The 18,576-nt window shown below is 36.3% G+C and overlaps 1 protein-coding gene across 16 annotated transcripts in view; it reads left to right on the top strand.

Moving 5' to 3' along the window:
• Nucleotides 1-18,576, top strand: part of RBM47 (RNA binding motif protein 47) — a 156,528-nt gene that overhangs the window by 130,753 nt on the left and 7,199 nt on the right. For 15 of the 16 annotated variants that reach the window (XM_074229574.1, XM_074229573.1, XM_074229570.1 and 12 more), the window contains 3 exons: nucleotides 11,083-12,239; nucleotides 13,303-13,509; nucleotides 17,733-17,932. In XM_074229574.1, the coding sequence (XP_074085675.1) occupies nucleotides 11,114-12,239; nucleotides 13,303-13,509; nucleotides 17,733-17,932 (1,533 nt within the window). In that variant the 5' untranslated portion in view covers nucleotides 11,083-11,113. The remainder of the gene's footprint in view (nucleotides 1-11,082; nucleotides 12,240-13,302; nucleotides 13,510-17,732; nucleotides 17,933-18,576) is intronic. The other variant, XM_074229584.1, reaches the window with a different exon arrangement.

An 18,576-nucleotide genomic window follows, 5' to 3' on the forward strand; every position in this document is an offset into this window, starting at 1 on the left:
GAATGAAAGAAAATATATCCCTTTCTCCCTTCCATCCTGCCCCACCAATTATTTAGCAATAAGTTAGCATAGAGCAAGGGTCCTTTGTTGTTTTTGTTGGTTGTTCAGTTGTTTTCAGTGATATTCAACTCTCCAGTTGGGGTTTTCTTGGCAGAGATTCTAGAGTAGTATGCTATTTCTTTTTCCAGCTCATTTGACAGATGAAGAAACCAAGACAAACAGGATTAAATGACTTGACAAGTGTCACATTAGCTAGTAGGTGTCTGAGGCAGGATTTGAATTCATATCTTCCTGACTCTAGGTCTGGCATTCTTATTTACTTTGCCTCCTAATGGCCCTTAAAGTCCTTTAACTTAATTTTAAAAAATATTTTGCTAAGTATATTTCTTAGGAACTGCTTTCCTTTGTAATCTTATGTATTTTATTTTATGCCTTGTTTTTTTTTTAGAAAAAAAACTTTGGTCATTTCTCTTAGTTTTGGAGTCTTCATCCCTTTTATAAGCCAGCAGTCATCTCCATTTGCCTTATTATTATCATTATTATTTATTTATTTGTCTGTTTGTTTGTTTATTTTTTTAGGTTTTTGCCAGGCAATGGAGTTAGGTGGCTTGCCCAAGGCCACATAGCTAAGTAATTATTAAGTGTCTAGGCTGGATTTGAACTCAGGTACTCCTGACTCCAGGGCCAGTGCTCTATCCACTGTATCACCTAGCTGCCCCTATCCATCTACCTTATTTAACAAGTATCATTCAAGAATTATATACATAGTAAAAAAAAATCAGTTAAAATATCTGGGTTGAAATTCATCCAGTTCTGTTATTTTCTATCTGTGAAATGCATAATTTAACTTCTTTAGCCTTCAAGTTCTTTGTAAGATGAAGGAATTAAATCTCTAAGAATGCTTTTCCAAAAAAAAAAAGGATGTCTTATCCAGTTCTGAATTTTATGATTTATAAATATTGTTATTGCTGGTTTCTGTGGGGGGGACTATTGCTAGAATTATTGATAGTCAAACTCATCCTTTCAGATAGTGGTAGAGTCAGAACCTGTGAAACTTAAGTAAATTTTCTTTGCCATTAGTAGGTGTAAAAATATGATTGAAAAAAGTACACATAACCTTTGCACTCTCAATTATTATTGTTATCATCTTCCTCCTGGTTAGGGATCTTTAGAAAATTTTTAGAGGCTCAGACACTCAATAACTGGGAGTTAGATAGACCTCAGTTTTCATCAGTTAAATGATTAATGATATTTGTACTAATTGAGGAATGATGAAAAATAAGCTTTTAGTTGTTTGCTCCCTTTGAGCTGAGGTGTCCCCTAGTTTGTGAAGAAAAGACAGTGTCAAGTGATAATCAAGTTCCAAACACAACATACAATGACTTCAACAATAACCTAAGGTTACATTGATTACAAAGAGGCATGATTTACAGAGGGTCATATATTAACTTCTGACTGGCATATACAGATAGCATGACCATTATTAGCAGAGTCATCTTGGAATGTGAGAATAACAAAGGCTAGATTATTAAGGAGCCGAATATCTAGCTATGAATTATTCTGTCCTTGTTTTCTTTGGTCCTTTCCACTTACCTACTAGAAACAGTCAATTTTAAAAAATGAACAAAGTTGAAGCTCATTCTATTTTATTCTTTGTTCCTTAGAATTTATTGAATATTAATTCTTCAGGAATCCATGATTTTTCTCTCTGTCCTTCCCCAATGCATAGTATCATCCTGTGTCTTAAAAAACTGTTTCCCATAGATGACATTTCCTGCCTACTTGACTTATTTCAGGTGGTCTTCTATGTCTCTAATGTATTATTCCTCACTTCTGCATCTTAGAATTCCTACAAATCAGAGCTTGCTTCCACTTCCTACTTACTCTGTATAAATTTCTGTATGTATGTATGGAGACAGTGTGGTATACTGGAGTCAAAAAAATCTGGATTCAAATCCTGCCAACAAAAGATACTGGATGCATGACCTATCTTATGTCTAAGTATAGGTAAATAGTATTACCAGACTTATTCTGTTATCCTGAGGATCCATTAAGATCATTTTATTCAAAGTACTTTGTAATCTTTAGGGCTATATATCAATGTGAACCATTGTTATTACCCCCCGAAAATTGAAAATATCTTGTTAGTTGGAGAGACAGACAGACCTTCCAAGCTGTGCCTAAATTAGTTTGCATATTTAGAATCTGTAGGGAAGGTATCAAAACAAAGGCCATCATTTCCAGATATGTGTTTAAAAAATTAATAAAACACAGGAAATTTGAGTTACTTGATTTCACAGTTGTTTATCAAAAATTGGAACCGGTTAAATGTATGACACATTCTGCATAGGTCAGACAATTTAAGGGCCATTTTGTATTGAATTATTGTTATCAAATTATGACTGCCAAAAGATAGGAGTTTAAAAAACAACAAATCAGCTAAAATATTGTCTTTTAGAGGGCCCAGACTGATATCCTTATGAAAAAGAAGGAAACTTTTAACCACCTCTGGGAAAAGTTGATTTGGGTTTCAGAGGTCACTCCAGTGTCCTCTATCCTCTAGGGGAGATACTTTTTTTTAAAAAAGAGAATTAAACTACCAACATGAGGTTTGAACCAGGTTTTTACACAGAAAAGAAAGACCTTTTAGTGAACTGTTTTAATCTTAAACTCTGCATTTTAATCCTTCTTTGCCTCCATTTTGAACTGTGCAACTTTTACATTTTGAAACCCTAATGCAATAAAAATGACCCAGTGCCAAAGGCCTGCCTATTTATGGGAGTGTTCGCTTAGATGTTTATTCTAATGGGTGGTGTCAGCTTGGCACAGGGCAATAAGATAAATGGGCAAGGTTAGGTCTGCAGGGGTTGTTTTTTTGCTACTTTTATCAGCTTGTGGCAATATTCTGGCTTCATAAAATAGTTCCGTATATGACACTCATTATTCTCAGTTTCATATAATTACATGGTTGTAGGTGAACTTAGAGATGCAGTCCTAATTGGTTAGGAATGAAGAAGTGGGTCTCTCAATACCTTCTCACTCTTCCTACAAGCTAGCAAATTGAACTGAATATTGGCATATATATAGATGCGCGCGCATGCTGCCTGTGTGTGTGTGTGAGGGAGAGAGGGAAAGGGAGAGAGAGAGAGAGAGAGAGAGAGAGAGAGAGAGAGAGAGAGAGAGAGTCTTAAAGACTAAAGGTATCAGAAAGACTCTTGACATGCCTTGGTGTTGACACAGAATGTCAAAACAGAGTTCTCGTTCTTTAAAAAAAATTGCTTCTTAACAACTTATGTGACACATAGCACTAGGAAGAATAGAAACCAGTCTAGTTGAGGCCAATGTGTCTAGGTTAATATATCCCCATGGGCATTTATCAGTCAAATAACAAATAAGGAACTTTCCTTGAGAAATTTAGATTTTTCCAAGAAATAAAAGCTAGGAACTATGTAGTAATGGAACATTTGAATAATACCTGAATAGACAGCTGCCCTGTCTCCCAACAGCATCAAGAAAGGCAAATGTTAGGCATTTTTTCCAATGTTACCTATGTCCTTTTGAGATGTCATAATACTGTTGTTTTTAATCAAAAACTATATTATGTCAGGCAGCTGGGTGGCACTGTGGATAGATCCAGCCTGGAGTCAGGAGGACCTGACTTCAAATTTGGCCTGAGACACTTAATAATTGAAAGTCATTTAACCTCATTGCCTTAAATAAATTTTTTTAAAAAACAAATTATAAAGTAGTTTGAACTGGAAAGCTATTTAGACTCTTAAGTTATGGAGATAAGTTCAGTCAGTTCAATTCAGCAAGCATTTTTATTTTTTTTCTTTTAAAGATTTTATTTATTTTGAGTTTTACAATTTCCCCCCCTAATCTTACTTCCCTCCCCCCATCCCCCACAGAACACAATTTGCCAGTCTTTACATTGTTTCCATGGTATACACTGATTCAAATTGAATGTGATGAGAGAGAAATCATATCCTTAAGGAAGAAAAATAAAGTATAAAAGATAGCAAGATTACCTAATAAGATATCAGGGTTTTTTTTCTAAATTAAAGGTCCTCAGTCTTTGTTCAAACTCCACAACTCTTTATCTGGATAGAAATGGTATTCTCTATCACAGATAGCCCCAAATTGTCCCTGATTGTTGTACTGATCCATCAAAATTGAGTGTAAATTAAGGTAAAATAGTTTCTATCGGTGATTTTTCGAAATAAAATTTCATTGTCATCTTTGCTTCTACCTATATTATCCAAAGTAATCCTTTATCTTTTCCCTACCAAAGAAGAATTCTATAAAGAAGGCAAAAACCAAATAGACAAAACTTACCAGTATATCTAAAACTCATATCTTCTCATGTACTTTTTAATATTCATAATTAAAATATATTAATCTATTACATTTGTGTCTATAACTTGCTTAGCTATTCCTCATTTAATAGTCTACTTTGTTTCCAGGTTGGGGTTTTTTTGCTATCTCTTAAAATATTGTTATAAATATTTTCTTGTATATAAAAGTCTTTCCTTTCTGTCATGGATCCCCATTGGGTTTATGCCTAACAGTGGAATCATAAGGTGAAAAAGTATGGACATTTTGGTTACTTTCTTTACATAATTCCAAATTATTTATCAGAATAATTTGACCAGTTCATAGCTTCATCATTCCAACAATAACCATCTCATCTTTCACCTTTGCCAATATTTTTTCATTTTATTATTAGTTATTTGGATATTTTTAATATCATTTTTTAAATAGTATCATTTGTTTAAGAACTATTTGTTTATAATCTTTGAACACTTGTTGGGGAATGTTTTTGGTGTGTTTGTGTGTATAACAAAGACAGATGAACAGAGAGAATGAGTGTATATTCATTTAGTGGTTAGCATCTAACACAGTATCTGACATAGTAGGTGTTTAATAAATGTTTATTGATTGGTTGATAGATAAATCTTAATATCAGATTTACCAGAATTAGCTATTTAATAGGAAAGTTGATTCTAATTTGTATAGATATTTTTCTAAGACTGGTTGCTATGTCAGAAAGCATGTATGCTAATATAGAAATCTACAGGGTGCCATCATTCTTATATTCACTTCATCAAATATTTATTAAGTCCCTACTCTGTGCACACTAGGGGAGATATAGGTTTGAATGAACTGGGAGAAATATTAATCTCCAAGAGAATTCAGAAGATTTCCAGGGATTTGTACATACAGTAAAGATCAAATAAATAATTGTGCATTTTTTAAAACTATAGAGAATGAAACCATCCCCTTTCTCAAGTCTACATTCTCCCCCCCGCCCCTTTTTTAAGGTTTTTGCAAGGCAATGGGGTTAAGTGGCTTGCCCAAGGTCACACAGCTAGGTAAAGTGTCTGAGGTCGGATTTGAACTCAGGTACTCCTGACTCCAGGGCCGGTACTCTATCCACTGCGCCACCTAGTCGCCCTTTTTTTTCCCTTTTAAATATTTTATTTATTTTGAGTTTTACAATTTTTCCCCCTAATCTTGCTCCCTCCTCCTACAGAAGGCAATTTACCAGTCTTTATATTGTTTCCATGGTATACATTGATCCAAATTATGTTGAGAGAGAAGTCATATCCTTAAAGAAGAAAAATAAAGTATAAGAGATAGCAGGATCAGACAATTAAGATATCGTTTGTTTTTTTCCTAAATTAAAGGTAATAGTCTTTGGTCTTTGTTCAAACTCTGGATACAGGTGGTATTCTCCATTGCAGATAGCCCCAAATTGTCCCTGATTGTTGCACTGATGGAAAGAGCAAGTCCATCAAAGTTTTTTAGGTTTTTGCAAGGCAAATAGGGTTAAGTGGCTTGCCCAAGGCCACACAGCTAGGTAATTATTAAGTGTCTGAGGCTGGATCTGAACCCAGGTGCTCCTGACTCCAGGGCCGGTGCTTTATCCACTAAGCCACATAGCTGCCCCAAGTCCATCAAAGTTGATCATCACCCCCATGTTGCTGTTAGGGTGTACAGTGTTTTTCTGGTTCTGCTCATCTCGCTCAGCCTCAGTTCATGCAAATCCCTCCAGGCTTCCCTGAATTCAGATCCAAGGAGTTTACATTCTAATTGAGGGAAGTGATTTTTCAGTCATTTCAGTCATGTTTAGCTTCTTCTTTAACCTTCAAACTTTCCCAGCAGTTAGGTCTTCCAAACCATTCTTTAAAGCAAACATCACTCCACCCCTCCACCCCCCAGGAAGCTTTTCCTGACCTTACCCCTTAACTTTCTTTTTTTTTTAAGGTGTTTTTTTTTTTGCAAGGCAAACGGGGTTAAGTGGTTTGCCCAAGCCCACACAGCTAGGTAATTATTAAGTGACTGGATTTGAACCCAGGTACTCCTGACTCCAGTGCCAGTGCTTTATCCACTACGTCACCTAGCCGCCCCTACCCCTTAACTTCACATAACACTTGGTTTCATGCTTTCTTGATAAACTTTTAAGAATTGTATGAATTATTGTTCTGTATGTCTTATTCCTCTATTAGTCTGCTTTTCACCTGTAACATCCCATGTTCTGGTCTCCTGGTCTATGTACTTGTACACTGCCCATCTGTCCTGTGAAGCTCCTTCCTACCACCCATGTTCAAGCACCATCTCCGACAAGAAAGCCTTTCCTGATTCACTAATGGTCTCCCTCTATCCCTCATATCAGTTTTTTTTAATATTCTGAAAATTATGTAAATTCACCAGATGGCTCAGCAGACAGAACCCTGGGCTTTGAGTCAGGAAGACCTGAGTTCAAATGTAGCTTTAGACACTTCTTAGCTGTGTGGGAAAGTCACTTAATTTCAGATTTCCTGACAAGAGGGTTAGATGGATAGTTGTGGAAATGGCAAACTTGGAGAGATAGTAGGGGATGGAAAAATAGGCTTTATGGGGTCATGAAGTGTCAGATATAACTGAGTAACAATATGAACTGATAGGTGAAGAATGAGAGGGGAAGGAATGAAGGCAGATGTATGGGACTTCATAAATGATTTAGTTCAAATATTAGTTAAGTATATACTAGATACAAGTCACCATGGAAATAAATGTTTATTGAATTGATTTAAACTAATTTAGATGAGGAAGAGGGAAGATTTAAAGATAGCCCTAAAGGCTTCAAACTTGGGAAACTGAGTAAAATGCTCCTAGTGTTGACAGAATTAGTGAAGCTAAAAGGAAGGAGGAGCATGTTTACCTTGTACATTGGGTACAGATAAGACTAACTGACTGTTCTAAATCTCAAAGTCTGTGGCACACAGTTAATTACATTGTGCAATGTTAGAGTATTTATCCAAAATTTTTTCACCAACTGTGCCAGGTCCAAGATTAGAGGGCTATCTTGCATAAGTGTTTTAGGATCCTGACACCTCTACAGGTTTTATTCCATGTAGAAAAACATGTTCTTTCCTTTTTTCCTCTCCCTTCCAAAAAACCCCATTTATTTCAAAATGTGGGTATCATCCTGCATTGTTTTCCAGCTGTCGTGTCTTTGTTCCTCTTTTTGAGGATAAGGAGTTACATCTCCTGATCTTGTCGTGAGCACTTACTGGACAACAGTACAGTGTGTACTGTTGTGGTAAAGAGTACATTGGTATAAAGAATGGATGTTTTCCCTCTACAAAGCTTTGCAAACGGAACTTACTCTTGCTCAGTCATTTTCAGTCATGTCCTACTTTTCATGACCCCATTTAGGGTTTTCTTGGAGGGGATCCTGGAGTGGTTTGCTATTTTCTTCTTTAGTTCATTTTTACAGATAAGTAAACTGAGGCAAACAGGGTCACACAGCTGATAAATGTCTGAGGTCAGAATTGAACTTAAGATGTTGATGAGTCTGCCTAGCACTTTATCCACTATGCCACCTACTTTCCCTGCTCTAGGATTACAGATAATTTTAAATGGGTCTTGAGTTTTCATTTTTCTAGTTCTTTCTGGAGATATACGGGACTGTGAAGGAAAAAAAATATTGTGAATTTAACATTTTTTTTTAATATTGAAGACATTTTGTCCATCAAATCCAAAATTCTAGGAAAGAGGGCAGGTGAATGTAACTATCTAAAGATTATGAAGGATAAAACAAATGAAAAGGAATGGTGTATTTCTTCATATGACCTTCATGGCTAATTTGTGTATTTATTCAAAATGACTTATTCATTTCATGTTCTTGAATTGTTCTTACACAACATACTCTTGGTTTGCTCATTTTGCTCTTCATTATTTCGTATGAATCTCTCCATATTTTCTTAAGATCATTGAGCTCATTTGTTATAGCACAGTGGTATTCTATTATAAGCATATATCACTTATTTGCCCATCCCTCAATTATTTTTAAAATATTCCATATAATTATTACATATCACTACATTAGCTTTTTGTTAAATTTTCAAATATGGTCTCTTTTGCACTTGAGACAGGACACTAGACTAGAGTAAGAACTGGGTTCAAATTCAACCTTGGGCACTTATTAACTATGTGATCCTAGGCAAGGCATTTAAACTCTCTGGTTCTGATCTATAAAGAAAGGAGATAAACCTATAGTACTTCATAGTGCTGTATAAAGCACAAATGAAGAAATGTATATAAAATACTTTGCAAAGTTTTAAATGCTTTCTAATTTTATTTAATGATAGTTTTTAAAATTCTTATTTTTGAGGCATCATTGGTATTCAAATTCAACTACTCCATCAAGTCTCTGAACAAGGTGGCTTAATGTTTCTCTTTGGGAGATTGGAGGGATGACATTAAAGGAATCAATCATTTGTCTAGAATAATATCCTCACATGTGATCCTGAGAACATACATGCTACCAGGATACCTATTTTCAGCTTGTATCTCTTAATACTACTCTGTCTATTTAATGTGATATATTTAATACAATAACTATATAGAAAGATGAGGCTCTTTTCTAGGATGGTGTCCCTCTTGTGATGTCCTGACTTTATGGGATCTTAATTTTATTATTTGTTTTTTTAAGCACTGAAGATGTTCATATATTTAATTTTATGTTTTTGGCACTTTTTTATATTGCTGTTGTTTTTCAATACCAACCATAGACGCAAACCTTATGCCACAGCCATTATAAGAAAGAAGTACAGCAAAACAATAGAAGCCAACACATTTCTTTTTTTTTTCTCATTTTATTATTTCATTTTTTCCAATTACATGTGAAGTTAGTTTTCAACATTCTGGCTTTTTCTAACTTTTGAGTTTCATAATTTTCTGCTACTTTCCCTACCCTCTTCCTTCCCCAAGACGGCAAGCAATCTGATACAGGTTGTATGTGTTCAGGCACCAATATATTTCTTGGTGGATAGCATATGTCCCATTCCATCTCTCTACCTAGAGGAAAGCTAGATTATCATCAGGTTTCTAGAATAAGATTGGCCATTGCATTGAGGGCTAGTATATTTCAATATGGTTTTCTTTTAAATTACTTAGTTCTTTGTGTTCATTCTCTTATTTCTGCTTTCATCAACTATACATTATTTCATACAGATCTTCCCAAGTCTCTTTGAATTTTCATACTTTCTGGGCATCATCAAATCCCATTACTTTTATAAAACCACAATGTATCCAACCATTGCTCAAGTCAATTGGTATCCACTTTCGTTTCCAGCTTTTTCTACCACAAAAAAAAAGCTGTTATAAATATTTCTGACCTTGACTTCCTTTAAGCTCCCAAAGAGTGGGATTACTGGGTCAAGTTAATATACATTTATTGCATATTTACTAAGCCAGGCACTGTGCTAGCAGCACTAAAGAAACAAATAAAAGACAGTTCCTTCACTTAAGATCTAATGAGGTCTTCTCTTAGTCTAATGAGCACAATATCCACAAACAAGCTATATGCAGAATAAATTGGAAATATTCGCAGGAGGGAAGGCACTAGAACTGAGGGAGATTGGGAAGAACTTTTTGTAGAAGTCAGAATTTTTGCTGGGACTTGAAGAAAGTCTTTGGAGCCAGGAGACAGAGATGAGGAAGGAAAATATTCCAGGCATTAGAGACAGCCAGGGAAAGTAATTGGGAAGTGGAAGTGTCTTGTATTGAGAAACCATAAGGAGTCCAGGGTCACAGAATCAAAGAGTTGATTGAGAGGCAGAGTTGCTGTGTAAGGGGTAAGAATAATGGAAATGTTGATCAGGGAGGGAGCAAGTTATGAAAGGGCTTTGAATGCCACAAAGAGAAGTTTAATTTGATAAATGTAAAGGCAAACCTCAAGACTATTTTAATTTGTATTTCTATTATTACTGTTGTGCAGCATCTTTTCACATAATAATTTATTATTTGTATTTTTTCCATCTGAAAAAATATTTGCTTTCATCATTTGACCACTTCTTGGTAATGGTATTTCTTTTTATCTTACAATGAATGTTGTTTTTTCCAAAGAAATATCAGGATATGGTCTTTTTTTTTTTCTTTTTGCAAGACAATGGGGTTAAGTGTGACTTGCCCCAGGCCACACAACTAGGTAATTATTAAGTGTCTGAGGTCAGATTTGAACTCCTGACTCCAGTGCCGGTGCTCTATCCACTGCGCCACCTAGCTGCCCAGGATATGGTCTTTAAGAAAAATAATCCAAGTGGCAATACCTTGTTTGTTGCTATAATTGGGTTTTTGCCTTTGCATGAAGAATATTTCCATTTTGACCCTGGGCAAATCAATAAACATATCAATCTACCAGGTAACTCTTATAACATAAGTTCCAGAGAAGATGCCAGTCCACATTGATAGTGGAAGTTCTGGGAGCTCCCTATACATCAAGGAAATACTGGATCTGGTCACAATTTAGGGGAAGAAATCAATATTTAGAATATTGGTTCTGTTTCAGAATCATTATTTTTTTTGTTATTTCAGTTAAATACTATATTAAAATAAAGTTTCTCTTTTTTCTACATAATAATTTGGTTGTTTGAAACTGTTATATTTACAAAGGAACTCAATGGTTGACTTTTGTTTTTTCATATTAATTCTGGTTTTTAGTTAGAATTATAATACATAGGAATCTTAAAGACATAAGATTGCAGTCCTGGCCTTGTGTAATGCAGAATAATCACATTTATTTTTCTCCTTTAGATTTCCTTAAGTTTTGAATGATTTCGACATAATGACAGCAGAGGATTCTACTACAACAATGAACAACGATTCTACCAACATGTCAGCGGCCAAAGTCCCTGAAGGTATAGCTGGGGCACCTAATGAGGCTGCCCTCCTGGCTCTCATGGAGCGTACAGGTTATAGCATGATACAGGAGAACGGGCAACGCAAATATGGTGGACCTCCCCCAGGTTGGGAAGGACTGCACCCCCCACGTGGCTGTGAAGTCTTCGTCGGTAAAATCCCTCGAGATGTGTATGAAGATGAGCTGGTACCAGTATTTGAGTCAGTTGGACGTATCTATGAGATGCGGTTGATGATGGACTTTGATGGGAAAAACCGTGGCTATGCTTTTGTTATGTACACTCACAAGCATGAAGCCAAGCGTGCTGTGAGGGAATTGAACAATTATGAGATCAGACCAGGTCGACTTCTTGGAGTCTGTTGCAGTGTGGATAACTGCCGACTATTCATCGGTGGCATCCCCAAGATGAAAAAAAGAGAGGAGATACTGGAAGAGATCTCTAAAGTGACTGAAGGGGTGCTAGATGTTATTGTATATGCAAGTGCAGCAGACAAGATGAAGAATAGGGGGTTTGCATTTGTAGAATATGAGAGCCATAGGGCAGCTGCTATGGCCAGGAGAAAGCTCATGCCTGGAAGAATCCAACTGTGGGGACACCAGATTGCAGTGGACTGGGCAGAGCCTGAAATAGATGTGGATGAAGATGTCATGGAAACCGTTAAGATCCTATATGTGAGAAATTTGATGATTGAAACAACTGAGGAGACAATTAAAAAGAGCTTTGGCCAGTTTAATCCCGGTTGTGTAGAACGAGTTAAAAAGATCCGCGATTATGCATTTGTGCACTTTACCAGCCGGGAAGATGCCGTGCATGCTATGAACAGCCTCAATGGCACTGAACTTGAAGGCTCGTGTCTTGAAGTTACTCTGGCTAAGCCAGTGGACAAAGAGCAATACACACGCTATCAGAAGGCAGCCAAAGGAAATGGACCAACAGAAGTAGCACCTCAACAGCCTAACTATGTTTACTCGTGTGATCCCTATACGTTGGCCTACTATAGCTATCCCTACAATGCTTTGATTGGACCCAACCGAGATTATTTTGTGAAAGGTAAGTTAACTCTTTGGGGCATTTTTATAAATTTATTATTCTAGGCATCATTGATCATCACTTGCTAGCCCATCCATTGTATATAATGGCATGCAGGGAATGCTTTTTTAAAAGTTACTAGTTTTTATAGACTATCTTTTTTCAAAATTTAAAGATATCCACCTTAGTAGCCATTACAAAATATAGACCTTAATACTGCCTGCATACAAAGCAAAATCATGAAATGATCTTAAGAGAACTGAAAGGGACCTCAAAGGAAACTGAGCTTAACCCCTTCATTTTATAGATCAAAGAATTGAGACCCAGAGAGGTTAAATGATTTGCCCAAAATTATACAGGTGATAGGCATCTGAGGTATATTCTGAATCCATATCCTCTGACACCAGAGCAAGTCTTGTTCCTTTCTGCCATTTGTTTTGTTCATGATACTTCATTAAATGCTTTGCCATGCATCATTTAAATTGATTCTCAAAATACAACTGTATAGACTAGGTAATCCAGGTATTATTATCTCACTTAATGGATGGGGAAACTGAGGCTCACCAATACTAAATGATTTTTTCAATATCAGATGGCTAGTTAGTGGACCCAGGATTTTAACCCAGACTGAAATCACATTTCTTCTTCTATCTCACATTTGCCATTCACTCTGGCCAAAGATTTTGGTGCCCAGATTTCTCCATTTGGTAAGATGAAGTTGTGACACTAGTGATTTTAATGAGAATTAATGATGTAAATGTCATACTGACAGGGTATGTTCTATTAACCATTCATATAGAGAGATGGTGTCCCAAAGGTCTTAGGGCAGTTTTAAACTTCTGCACTAAGTCTGTTTTCACTTTTCCCATTAATTGATGAATTTCCTTAAACAGTAATTTTACTCAGGATTAGGAGGTCTCTTTGGGCATCTGTAATTGAATTAAGAAGGTTTTAGCATGGACAAGTTTGACTTTTTGTAAACAGTCAAATATCAGGGTCCTTGGAGTCTTCAGATTTGTTAAACTCGGCCTCCTGGCACTGTAACTTGTGATTATTCATCCCAGTTTTGTGTTGTTTCTATAAGCAGGGAGCATAAGGGGCCGAGGGCGAGGTGCAGCTGGCAACAGAGCCCCAGGCCCTAGGGGATCTTACCTCGGGGGATACTCTGCAGGCCGTGGCATATATAGCCGATATCATGAAGGGAAAGGAAAGCAGCAAGAAAAAGGATATGAGCTTGTACAGAATTTGGAATTATCTGCTGTCAATCCAGTTGCTATTAAACCCGGTACAGGTCAGTATAAATCTGAGGAATGGGCCATGACCATTCAGCCAAAGCCCCAGACCTCTCTTTAAACTGAACTTATTCTTTCTTTAGGCTCAAATAACATACAAATATGTGTCTTCATCTTTTTGGGAATCTTAGAAATAGTAATACAGGTGGATACCCAGGATCTTTTGTGTTTCTCAACACTAGTGTAATCTTAGGTGCTCACAATGATTAGACCTTTTGTCTTCTCTGGAGAGAGACTAAACAAAGTTGAGAGGACTGCATTCAAATTCAGTCCAAGGGGAAGCTAGGTGGTGCAGTGGATAAAGCACCAGCCCTGGAGTCAAGAGTACCTGGGTTCAAATCCAGCCTCAGATACTTAATTACTTAGCTGTGTGGCCTTGGGCAAGCCACTTAACCCCATTGCCTTGCAAAAACCTAAAAAAAAAAAATTCAGTCCAAGGGAAGTTCATCTCTCCACTTATACCTTGAATTCTATTAGAAGAATTAATAGAGAGGGTAGATCCTCTTACTTGACAGTAGTTGAGGCTGCTACCCCTCCTTTGTATATGGTGATCTTAATGAAGAAGAACTAGAAATGCCATGGAAGTGCTAAATGAGACATTGCAATTTCTGAATCAGTTTCTAATTAATGAGTGTTAGTCTTGGTTACAATCATCAGCTCCTCTTAGTCCAGTCAAATAGTGAGGGTGCAGGTAAAGTGAAGCCAAGACGGGGCAGAAAAAACAACTGAGTCTCCCCAAAAACCTCTCCAAATAGCTTTAAATAATGCCATAAAGCATTTCCTGAAGTGACAGATACCAAAAAAAGGATGGGGGTGGGGGGGTGAAATAATGTTCTAGTCAAAGACAACTTAGAAGATAACCAGGAAAATTCTGTCTTACATCGGTGAGAGTGGAGCAGAATCCGTTGTAGACTCAACCCCAGCAAATGATCAAAAGGAGATTGCAGAGGTCTCCTTGCCATCACTGGGCTCAGAACTCAGTTGTTTAGTCCATACTCAAATTTGGGTAGCAATCTGAGTGAGCAGAAGTACTGGCTCACTCCAGCTTGCAGACACAGTGGAGCAAGGACCCTCATCACAGTTCCAAGGCAGAAAAAAGGGCTTTACTCACAGACCAGAGCACAGACTAAGAGTAGTAAATGCACCTTTCCTTAAATCATGTCACCTTAGAAAAACTGAAAACTTGGAGGTTCCTAGAAATACTTCTGGAAAAAAAGCTACACAAAACCCCAGAAGTTTGGGACAGAAGAGCCTCCACCCTGGAAGCATAACCCTACTTTAACAAGATAAAAAATTCAAAATGAGTAATGAGCAAACAGAAAAAAATTCTGACTATATAGAAAGTTTCCATAGTGACAAGATCAAAACACAACACTCAGAAGATAACCAAGTCAAAGCTTCCAAGAAAAATATAAATTGACTTCAAGTCCTGGAAGAGCTCAAAAAAATTTTTTTGTAAATCAAATAGGAAAGGTAGAGGAAAAATTGGAAAGAAAAATTATTTAACAGTGTGGTAAAGGAGACATAAAAAGAACTGAAGGAAATAGCACCTTAAAAAAAATATCCTTTGCCAAATAGTGAAAAAGAGGTGCGAATGCCTAGAAAAACAATATTGGGAGGTAGAGCCAGCATGGTAGAGTAAAAGCAGGTACTTACTTGAACTCTCCCCTAGATCCTTCAAATATCTTTAAATAATGACTCTGGGGTGGCTAGGTGGCACAGTAGATAGAGCACTGGCCCTGGAGTCAGGAGTTACCTGAGTTCAAATCTGGCCTCAGACACTTAACAGTTACCTAGCTGTGTGGCTTTGGGCAAGTCACTTAACCCCATTGCCCGGCAAAAATTAAAAAAAAAATCTTGAAAAACGATTCAATCACTTGGTAAAGGAGATACAAAAACATACTGAAGAAAATAATACCTTAAAAACACACTAAGCCAAATGGTAAAAGAAGTACAAAAATCCAGTTAGAAGAATGCCTTAAAAGAAACATTATTGACACAAAAATTGACTAAAGGAAAAAATTCTTTAAAATGTAGAATTGGTCAAATCAAAAAGAAATACAAAAAAAACACTAAAGAAAATGATTTCTTAAAAATTAGAATTGAGCAAAGGGAAGCTAATGACTATGAGAAGTCAAGAAAAAATAAAAAACAAAGCTAAAAGAACAAAAAAAATAGACAGTGAGAATCATCTCTATAGAAAAAAAAACCTGACCTGGAAAATACATCCTGGAGAGATAATTTAATTATTATCAAATTACCAGAAAGCCATAATCAAAGAAAGAACCTAGATACCATCTTTCAAGAAATTATCATTTTTTATTATTAGGGCAAATATATACTCTTTTTAGAGAGAGAGAGAGTGTGTGTGTGTGTGTGTGTTGACCAAGGTCTCAGGGGTGAGTTGAACATGAAGAGGTAATATATAAAAAAATAATAAAATTAAGAAGTGAAAGGGGAATGTACTAGGAGAAACATAAAGGGAGAAGTAGAATAGGGCAAATTATTCTGCATAAAAAAAGGCAAGAAAAAGTCAGAAGCAAAAGGTGAAAGGAAAGGAGAGAGAGAGAGAATAGAATAAATAGGGGAGCAGGAGGAATAGAATACAGGTGGGGGGAGATGAAGCAGATATCTCTGACAAAGGCCTCATTTCTCAAATGTAGAGAGAATGCAATCAGATTTGTAAAATAAGCCATTCCCTATTTGATAAATGATTAAAAGATGAACAATTTTTAGATGAAGTAACTGAAATTATCTATAATTATATGAAAAAAAGTTCTAACTCATTATTGATTGGAGAAATGCAAATTAAAATAAAGTAACAAAGAGTTATCCATTGCCTCCATTTGATTGCATACTTGCCCCACAAAGAGTAGACTAGAGAGTGCAAGTATTTATCACAAAAAGGTGGTAACATTGACTAGCTACACTTTTCATACCCTAATTCTCCCCTGGGTCAAAGTTTTATAAACTTTACCCAAATATGAAAGAAACAATTAGTTCTTTGCATTTTGGTCATATTCTTCACCCATAGGAAAAGAAAGTATTTGGGGGTTTTTTTAGAGCCTCTTTTTTAAAAAAAATTTATTTTCCAGCTCCATGCAGACATGGCTTTCAGCATTCATTTTTCTGGGTGTTCAATTCTTTTTCTCCATTTCCTTTCCTCCCTCCCTTTGACAATGAATAATCTGATGTAAGTTATACATATATATTAAACATATTTCCATATTAGTCATATTGTGAAAGAAGAATAAGAACAGAAAGAAAAAACAAATTTTAAGAAAATTGAAAAGTGTGCTTTGATCTGCATTCAGACTCCATGTTTTCTTCTCTGTATGAGGATATTTTCCATATCATGTTCTCCATCTAAATGCTACTCACGTTATGAACAAATGTTGATAATATTTGAATTCACCTTTTCATCTTAGGATTCTCTTGTCTCTCTTGTGGTCAGGAAACTTATCCTAGTTTCAAAGGTTCAATCTTCTTCCTGGGAATGAGATTCCTATTTATAATTAACAAAAATGTTGATGGGAGAAAGAGAAAATACTCTTGATGCTGTACATACAGTCTTTATATACAATTGGATAAAATAATGTTCAGAGGTTTGCAGGAGACATTGCAATGAGCTGATAACCAGTATATCCTCAAATAAACCATTTAAATCCTGAGTATGCTTGATTTTTTTGCATTTTAAAAGGTTTGTTCCCTTATATCCCCCCACCCCCGACTTGTTCCTCTATTTTGGAAAGGATGGCAACCACCCATTTCACACAGGATTTTTCTTTTCTCCATTCTTAAGATTGAACACCCCCATTAGGAGTCCAAAAATGCTAAAGATAAGCAGAATTACCTAATAATAGATTAGGTAGTTAATTATACTAACATCTAAACTGGGGAAAGACTTGGTTATCTGGTAAAAGGAGAATGTTTTTAATGGCATAGCGTGACATAGAAAGCATAACTTGGTCTCTTTGTTGATGTCATTTCTGCCTGAAAATTCTTTAGTTCACAATAATATAAATGGTTGTTTAGACTTTTAAAACAGACTCCTTCCCGCCACTCCCCATCCCTGCCACCATCCATTATAGAAGTAAAGGAATCTTACAGATCATTTTTCAGCTAGTGGAAACATCTTGTTGGTTTATTTGATTTTACTCCATAGAGAATGTATCTTAATCTTAATCAGCTTGATTTTCCCCCATCCCTGATCCTATTTTAGTGGCCATTCCTGCTATTGGGGCCCAGTATTCCATGTTTCAGGCAGCCCCTGCTCCCAAGATGCTGGAAGATGGCAAAATCCACACAATGGAACATATGATCAACCCCATAGCAGTGCAACCAGACCCAGCCAGTGCTGCTGCTGCTGCCGCCGCCGCCGCTGCTATCATGCCTGCTGTTTCAACCCCTCCACCTTTTCAGGTGAGTTTCTTATGTTGTGGAAATTTATGTGATATTTTCTTCCAGCTATTTTTGCATTGATAGATATTGAGTTCTTTATATGCCTAGAATTCTGTGATGCATAATAGGATGAGATAAGCCAAGTTAATTTTAAACCCAGGTTTCTACAGTTAGGAAGCTGTCACTTATTATAATCTTCATTTTACAGTTAAAGAAACTAAAACAGATATAAAATTTTAAGTGATTTATCACCATCATATAATTAACAAGTGTCTGAGACTAGATTTGAATTCAAGTTTTCATGAATCTAGGCATAACTAACTGCTCCTCCTAGAAATCCACCAGGAATTGTGGGTCTGTGGTCCAGAAACTGCTCACAAATTGAGATCTCTTTCCTTTGTCCTTGGGGGTAAACAATGATGTAATCTCCTGAGGGAGGACCATATCTTTTTTAATTCTCTTTTATTTAACCATCTTTAGTGAGGTTTCATTCTTTTCTTGGTATCCTTACTTTTTTATTTCAGACCTGAGGCATAGTCACTTTAATGTAGGTATATTCATAATGTAATACCTATCTATACTTTTTTCATGTTTTGACCATGAAAATTCTTCAGTAGCCCCATGCCAAAACAGGAATTTTGTGTAAATGAGGGAAGAGGGGGCGG

The sequence above is a fragment of the Macrotis lagotis genome, chromosome 3 (assembly GCF_037893015.1).
Source record: "Macrotis lagotis isolate mMagLag1 chromosome 3, bilby.v1.9.chrom.fasta, whole genome shotgun sequence".
Classification (NCBI taxonomy): Eukaryota; Metazoa; Chordata; class Mammalia; order Peramelemorphia; family Peramelidae; genus Macrotis; species Macrotis lagotis.